The following is an 8,950-nucleotide window of genomic DNA, read 5'->3' as shown; positions in this document are numbered from 1 at the left end:
ATTTAATTAATCAATTAATATTTGGAAAAATTGTATTAACGACAAGTGTCATCCACAACAAGTTTTAAAAAAAGTTTATTTGCATCGCATTAGTTTACATTTATCAAAGGGGAGAAAAGTTTAACTTTTGTATTAAAAATGTGGCAACATATTCGATACGTAAATAGAACGCTTCGCTCTGTTATATTTGTCGCTGTTCATAATTGTTATAATAAGTTTTTCTTCTTCTTTTCACACTCTATTTTTTTTTCTTAAGCGAAGACGATAATTTTTATAGCGAAATAGAAATTGATACCATAAAAAATTAATTCGTTTTCGTGTTCTTTTCATGTATTTAGCATTTTAGTTTTTTTTCTTAAGCGTTGTAGCCATATAATTTCAAACATCCTCAAGAGCTATAACACATCTGCAGCAGAACTGGATATGAAGACAAAATTGCTGGACAGGAACACTTTAATTGTCCACTAATCTTCAGATTTCCTGCTATGTTTTAAAAAACTTCATTTGTGAAAATCCTTAGCGTGGCGGACAGCTGGCCGCCTTAGTCGGCTAGTGAATTAATATTTGAAAGAACTGTATTAACATCAAATGTCATCCACAAGTTCAAGAAGAAAATGTATTCGATTTTGAGTGTATGAATATGAAGTATTTTATTAACGATTCATAAAAATTTGAACAAGATATAGGCATTTAGTGATTTGAAGAGCATACAAAAGTGTTAAGCATTTAGTGATTTGAAGAGCATACAAAAGTGTTAAGCATTTAGTGATTTGGGGAGCATATAGAAATGCTAAGAGGGAATCGGAGGTTACTTCGAATCATATTAAATAACTTAATATCGGGACTCGGAAAATTTAAACTTTTTACTTGCCTGCGCATTTTTTTTTTAAGATAGAAATGTACTATAGGTTGTGATACGCAGATANGGTGGGGAGGCAAAAGCAACATTAAATTTACATCATAAACACTTTTAGTTTAGGTATAAATCAGAAATATTAAAGATTATCAATAAAGAAATATTATTAACAACGGAGTATTAGGCACGAATAAGCATTAGTGGAATAAATGCAAAGCGTTATTATTAACTGAGAAATAATTTGCGAATTATAAAGTACTTATCGACACATGCATGACCTTCAACATGTCACTTTAAAACAATGTTACATACTTTTACATTATTTTCCGATCCCTAGGATTTGTTGTAAACTTTAATTTTATCAATGTAAACCTTACCAAAGGAATAAGCGGTAGTTTGTCTATCGTAAGAACTCCCGTCACAAAGTCTGAGGCTGTCTGCTGCTATAGAAACGAGAGTAGCGCATTTCAGGGAGGGAAGCTTCTCTTAACTTTAGAGGTAACACAATGGACCAAGGAAAAACATTCCCTTTCCCTCTCCAATCAGAGTCAAAACCAATGACCCCACATCCCTACTTGAAATAGTTAAACCTCGTGACCATAGTCACCACCAAGGGTTCAGACGAATGGCGAGGAAAGCTCTTACCTTAGACAAACTATAACTTCATTGAATACATTTTAATTAACGTAAATAGCACCACGGTGGATGAGGAAATTGAGCGTTTGCCTCCCATTAAAGTGCCAAGGTACGAATCCCAACTTTGTATGGTCGATACGAATTCTGCGTCCGGCTCGCATCGACTACAGTGCTGACTTAAAGCATCCTCTGTGGTAGACGAATAATGGGCTTGAATCTCTTTGTTAGGCTAACCGATAGAAAGCTTCTAGGTTTTCCTTTCAATGCAACGCAAATGAGGATTAGTTTCATCAAAAACTCCTCTGTATAGGCTAGTTTTTTCCAATGCTTAATCCAGGAGTTCCCTTGTCTTCCGGATTACGATCAAAATTCTGAGGCTACGGAGTAGTCGTAAACTCCAAAATGGGTCGGTTGTTCAACACCCATGGTGAGCGTTATAAAATAAAATAGTTAATGTAAATAAAGTAAATAATAATTAGGTCTTTTGAAAAAATAATTGTTTTTTCTGCGTGTTTAAATGCTGTTTATTCGCCCTATCCGGCAACTAGCAAATTTTATTTACGCTTAATCGATATTTTAAGGTAGTCTGATTGAGCATTTACCAATCTAGCCCAAAATATTTACATACCTGGACAAATGTTTTCTGCCTAAATGCGAAAACATGCCCGATTTCCAAAAATTGAAGATTTTTAAGCGATTAAAAAAACAGTTAATATTTATAATGTAAGACAGTTCTTTTGAATTATTTTTAAGAATATAGTAAACAGTATATTTCTAAAGGGAAGAAAAAATTTAAAAAACAAGCGTGAAGTAAGTAATTTTTAAAATTTTATAAAATGTCTATAATAATTCCATGTTCAATAAAAAAAAATTTGCCTGTGGTGGTGCATTTTTGATTAAAAACGTAACGAACAAATAGCGATCGATTGACTCACTATTTATTCGCTATTTGTTATATCTAGTCGCCTTTGGTTTGATGACAGTTAAATTTTCCTGTATTAGATCGGTCGTCGATCCTGATGGTAAATACCCGCACCATGTTTTTATTTTTCGAATTGCGCTTAGGAATACGGGAATCGTGATTTCTTAAAATTGATGAAAATAGTTTTCGAACTTGATCAATAGGCTTAGTGTTAGGTGTTGTATACACTTTTCTCGTGCTTTGTAAAGTAAATGTTTAATCGAAAGTTCACCTTGAAGAAGACACCTGAAACAATAAATATCTTTCACTTTCCTTCAAAAAATCGGAATTTCTCACGTTCTCATTATTTTTCAAAGGCGCATTTATTTGTTTAGAAGCAATCGTATCTGGCGCAGAAATAAAGTATTTTTATTTTGAAAATAAAATTGGTTCTAAGATGCTCAATCTCTAAAATCGAACAAGTGCATGCCTGTTTTCTTGTATTTTGAGTTCTCCAGAAAACAATTAAGTTGAAATATTGAATGTTGTCATTCGAGATTGCATATTTAACAGTAATAGAAATCGTTTATGAATGATTCTTTAAATGACTGAACAGTTGTTTTTTAAAATTATAGAATGATGGCAGTACGATAAGTGGCACCTATAACTATCTCCAGATAATGCAAAAGTATTGATTTATAAAAAAAGCATTGATTTATAATTTGAACTATCAAGTTCATTTTATATTTCTATTTAAATGTTTTCAAATGAAAGTTTTTATTTTAATTTTATAATCGCCGTTGAACAGCCGACGCAATTTTTTGGGTTTACGACTACTAATGTTCAATTTCGTTGCCTTGTTATTTTGAACCCAATCCAGAAGACAAGAAAACTCCTGGATCAGTAGTACCCTCAGAGGTATTGATTTGTTATGGACACGGAGGACTTTGCGACTCGACAGATCTTATGTGCACCAGTCACTGTTTACTACACGGGGAGTCTTCGGCCGGCGGGGATCGTAAAAGAGGGTAGCCGAGCTGGTGCCGCTTAATCTTAATCTAGTGAAATAAGCGTTAGGACCGTTCTGTCTGTGAGCTGGACTGAAGGAGATTGTTTTTTGCGAAGGTAACCCTTTAACAGTTCATTTGTAAAAGGAATGAATTATTTTTAAAGATTAACTTGATATGATTTACCTCACAAGTCACTTGCTATCGAATTAGAATTGCTGCACTGTTGGAATGGATCCAGAGCTGGCTGTTGGCTAACAGGCCTCTTTTGCTTGTTTGCGCAATTTTATTTAATAATCGTCGATGAGCAGCCAATTTTTCGGGTTTACTACTGTTAATGTTCAACCCCGTAGCCTTGTAATTTTGAATCCAATCCAAAAGACAAGGGAACTCTTGGATCTCTCATTTACGTTGCATGGAGAGAAAAACCTCCCACGGTTAACCTGATGGCAAGGGCACTCTAGCCCAAGATTCGTCTGTCACTGTGGATATTTTACGTCAGCTCTGTAGCCAGTGCAAGAAAAATGCAGAATTCGTATCAACTTGTTATCGCTGGGATTTGAACCCAGTTCAGCTTTTTAAAAGGGGAACGCTCTAATTCATAGCCATCACAGGTTGTTGGCGTAAATGTGATGACCTTTAGCGAACGATACTCCATATCCTTACAAACTTGCAGCTTTCTAAACCGGAAGTAGAGCAGGTCAAGATTTCGAGATTGTTGTTGTTAAAATTTATATTCACGATCGCAACGCTTGCTCTCTAGTGGAGCCTGAAAATATAAGGCATTTATTTATTAAGTTTTCATTCAGTTCTATCATAATCATTGGCAGAGTCGGAGGTCATTTTCTTAGTAGCAAATAAGAAGCAAAATTTCCCTAAGGGAAGGGCAGAAGAACTTTTAAAAAAACTAACCAGAACATTGGTAAATCTTTTTGAAACAGAACACGCCAAACACTTGAAGAAAAATTTCTCAATAATTTTTACCTTTCTGTTAATAACAAGCTTGACCGATAATTTCCGATTTCGTGATCGCATACTGTGATGTTGCTACATCACACGTGCGTTGTTTTTCTACTCCTCAATAGTTTTTTCAGTTTTCGTTCTTTTAACCACAATAGCCTAATTTTTCTTATCGATTTCCCCCACCCTAACTTTAACCGTGTACCGCTTTGCTCTTTTCCGCGTGCCTTCTTGGCGACAGTTGAGGAAGCCGCAGTGTGAGAGAAACAACGGTCTCATTATTGATATTTTCAAGTTCTCCTCCCAATAAGTTTTTAAAATGCTTCACCCCTTTTAAGGTGTAAGATGTAAATCAATATTTAAATTTTAAAGTCTCTCAAATAAAATGTAAAGGAAAAGCATATTTTATTTTATTTAATCTTTGGCAAATTAAGATGAGCAGCACGTGTGCAGTGTCACCAATGGTTGGCGAGTTTCCATGATAACAATTACCAAATCTACAATCCAGGTGTTTACGAATCGTCTATGCTAGAATTCTTCTTTTTAAAGGAGATAAAAAGGAAGCCTCGTCCGAATGGAAATTTGAAAATGTGTGTTCTAATAGAATGATTAGAAATGGTGAAAGGGGAGCCATCTCCATCAAAGTGAACCAACAGAATGTCTGATGAATATAATAAAGTTTCCTAACACTTCCTAATGAACTGTGTGCCCTCTTTAACTTCATCTCAAATGCACTATTAGACTAGTTACGGAACCTGGAGATCCTTCTGGAACGAAGGATCAGGTAATTAATTTGAACAATGTTTTGTTACTGATACGATCACTCTTTTATGTTTTTATTTATTTTATTCTAAATTTATTTAAATAGTAACAATACAACACACACTGTTACAGATGTGTGTATTACGGTAAAATAATTTTTTTTATTTGGTCTTCAATTCATTACTAATTAAAGTCATCATTGCTTAGTTTATTCCAATGAATAAATAGGATATCAGAACGTGGAGAACTGTTATAGAACAGTATATATTTCTGATTCTCTGAAAAAAAAAACAATAAAGAATCATCCGAATTACTTGAAATAATATCATTTATGTTGATCATTAATAAATTTTTTTATCGTTTTTTTGGAAAGTATTTTTTTAAATTTTGAATGATAAATTTCATTTAGAATTTAGCTATCCTGTTTTAAAGTTGCAGATTGAAATTCATATCGAGATCTTGCAATTATAAAATTTTATTGTGTCGTCTGTCATCTTAATGTAATGAAGGGATAACCTATGTAAATATTATTTGAGAATAAAGTTTTCAAATGAAAAACATATCATTTTGGAATTCTCCGGATTTATAAAGTGTTATAATTTTTTTACTAAAAAATTTTGCTTGTAAACAATTTTTTTTTCTTATTTGATAATAATTTTCTATAGAAAGGTTTTCTGCGTCCGATTATGCTTAAAAACAAGAAAGTTTATAATTTTGATGTGAGGAATTTTTAGAATTGTTTTTTCGTTTCGTAAGCATTTTTTATTTTATGTTTTTTAGTTTCTAAATAATGATTTTTATTAAAATTTAAAATTTTTTGCTAAAAATTGTTGTCCAAAAACATTTTTTGCAAAATTAAAATACATAAAATTATGAGCTTATGTATACTTTTTGCTTATTTCAATGTTCATAGTAATATGATTCTTATCACTATGGAATGTAAAGTTTAAATAGGCCTTTCATGTTATATTATTAAATTTAGTAAAACTATTTCTCAGGCATTAGGCATATTTTTTTCTAATTATTTACAAACATTTTTCCGATGTGTTTTAGATGCTCCTGCTCTAAAAAAAGAGATACCGCTTTGTTTTCGCATGCATAAGAAAGAATATCAAACATTTTTCTTTTTCAAATTTCATAAGCCAACGAAGGAACGTTAAAATACAACACTGAAGACATTTTTAGAGCAATTGAATGACTGTTTCTATAGAAATCACAGGAATTCGTCTTATGCAACAAGCCACTATATTTCGTTGCAATCGCGAATTCAAAGCACCATCCAAACCATTAGAGTTCCAATTTCTTACTTATTCTTCAAGCGCTCTCATTGAGTCTCAATATTTCAATACTATCACTGATGTTTAACAGTAGCGGGAATGAGTCCCAGCAAGTACCATGCCTTCCACGCCCATTGCGCAGAAAGCTTTAGTAAATTTTTGCTATACTTGGTATTAATTAATTAAATTTAAATGAATTTCAGAAAATATGATAAAATTTCGTATAACTAAATACTGGTAGATATTAAAATAAAATTTTAAAATGTCTTTTGCTTTATTTTAAAAAAAAAACATTCTTAAGGTTTTATGAATAACAATGTAAGGAAAACTCAGTAAATTGCTTTGATGGTGTAGGACTCACTCTAATTGCCAGAACTTTAAGAAAGTTAAGATATTTCATAGTACCATTTTGGTTGTCTAAATAAAGGTATATTTACAAAATGTTTTATTATTTCTTACGATTTTAACAATTTCAACCTTGTGGGTGGACATAGTTTTTTTGAAAATTAAATTTTATTCACGTTAATCGCCGTTTAACTTCAGATCGTAATTACCAAATGCAAGCTGGTCCGCACTGCAGAATAAAGCATGGAAAATTAAATTAGGCGCTACTGTCTGATGCATGTTAACTTTATATGTTGACGATTAACATCATGACGACGCCATTGGTATGTTGACGATTGTATGATAAGCAAACATAAATATTCCTCCTTATAAATATACTTTTATAAATACTCCTCCTTTTTAAAATAATTGTAATATTAAAGCATAGGTCATCTATCATTACACTTCATCTTTCTTTATGAAATGTTGACTGTTATTACCAGAAAGTGCAATATTCTGTCGTTCTCTACTAAAAATTACTACTTAAGTAAAATAAAATTATTCTGACTCCATTCTTACGCGAGTATTTAAATTACAAATGAGCCGGATCACACTATTGGCCGAAAATGATATCAGGGGCATGCTGAGTATTGATTAGTATTTTGGAGACAGGTGTTGATTTGGCGACATATTTTAGATTTAGTTTTTAACCGCACTCTGCATGCACGTGTTATCAACAAATACAATTAAACAACGTGCAATTAAACAAATATTTCTTGAATAATTAAAATTGTGATAAATAATGAAGACAGAGGATTCACATTTACCACAGTTTTGTGGTAATTTTTATTAGAATCTAAGAAACTGATATTAAACTATACTGCTTTTACGTCATGGGCAACTGGGCCTGGTCTAGAAATGGGGGGAAACCTAGGCATAGAATTTTCGTAGGCCTCAAGGTCATTACTTAAATCTAAATTTACATATTGTTTGATTATAAAGTTTTTAAAATTATTTATTAAACAGCTAAAATATTATGTATCTGCAAATTTGAGCTTATATTTATTTCAATTTTTGTTACTTTATAACTGTAAAAGAATTCTTAAGGTGGGGGGGGGACAAATAAATAAGTAAATAAATAAAAAAGCGTATATGTAATACTCACTATACCATCTTAGATTTGCAAAAACATTAATTATTTTTATTTTTCTTGTATTTAACTTTGTTTAACTCTAGTGATTATCTTTAAATCTATTAAAACACAAATATTGTCTGAAATACTAAAGAGGACATTTACTTTTCTCCCCCATTCCAACGACGTTGCAGTATTACGTAAACATTCACAAGGAAGAAATAAATCAAGAAGAAATAGAATTTTGAATCTTTTATTGATTGTGATGCCTCGAATTCTAATATGTATTTTACTTTAAAACCATTTGAATGTTTCTCAGGCTATTCACACGAACTCCCCCCCCCCTCGAAAAAATCATTCTTGTTGTATATAACAGAGGAAGAAAAAAGATTACAATTAGTATTTTAGTAAATGATTGAATTTAACAAAAAAAGCTATTTTAGAAATTAAAATTTGTTTTAGTGAAATGTTTTTAATAAATATTGATGTAATGCGGGATTTACAAGGAGAGAAGGCAATCAAGATAATGCTATTTATTTATTGAATTATGTCTTTCCCTTGAAACTTCTTTTTATTTTTAGTATTTAAAAGGGACGTGAAATATGACTTTATAATTATGCGGTTCTTAAAAAAACAGATGGCTGATTCAAAGATCAATAATTTAGTTTTCCATACGACACTCTTTTTAGAGAAACAATGAAGTTGAAATAATTTAATACTTTTAAAGAATATTAAAAACTAGTGGGCTGCGCACCCTGCTCGCTAACGCTCGCCAACCTACGAAAATTGCTACGCAATGTTATATGGTTTGCTTCGCAAACCAAGCTAGCTTCCCTCGTTAGTAACTGAGGTACATTGCAAATGCACAAAATTCTAAGAATTCAAAACAATCATTCAAATCCATATAAAAGCTTTTTTTTTAAAAAAAAAAAGTTAAGTCTTTTTAGTAAATACTAAGTCAATAAAATAAATTTGAATTCAAATAAATGACATGTAATTCGTTTAACCTATTTGAAATGTGCTATAGTATAATTCGTGATATAAATCAAAAATCGTCAAATAAATTCGTAATATATAAATTCGTGAAAAAAAGCG

At 31.6% G+C, this 8,950-nt stretch overlaps 1 protein-coding gene across 1 annotated transcript in view; it reads right to left on the bottom strand.

Annotated features, from left to right (window-relative positions):
- Window positions 1-4,137: 4,137 nt before the first annotated feature.
- LOC107437005 (general transcription factor II-I repeat domain-containing protein 2B-like) overlaps window positions 4,138-8,950 on the bottom strand; it is a 6,650-nt gene continuing 1,837 nt past the window's right edge. Inside the window, exon 2 of the mRNA XM_043048399.1 lies at window positions 4,138-4,169. Coding sequence (XP_042904333.1) covers window positions 4,138-4,169 — 32 coding nt within the window. The remainder of the gene's footprint in view (window positions 4,170-8,950) is intronic.

Source organism: Parasteatoda tepidariorum, chromosome 9 (assembly GCF_043381705.1).
Source record: "Parasteatoda tepidariorum isolate YZ-2023 chromosome 9, CAS_Ptep_4.0, whole genome shotgun sequence".
Classification (NCBI taxonomy): Eukaryota; Metazoa; Arthropoda; class Arachnida; order Araneae; family Theridiidae; genus Parasteatoda; species Parasteatoda tepidariorum.
Note: the sequence above shows the minus strand (reverse complement) of the source record. Positions and strands in the feature narration are given on the sequence as shown.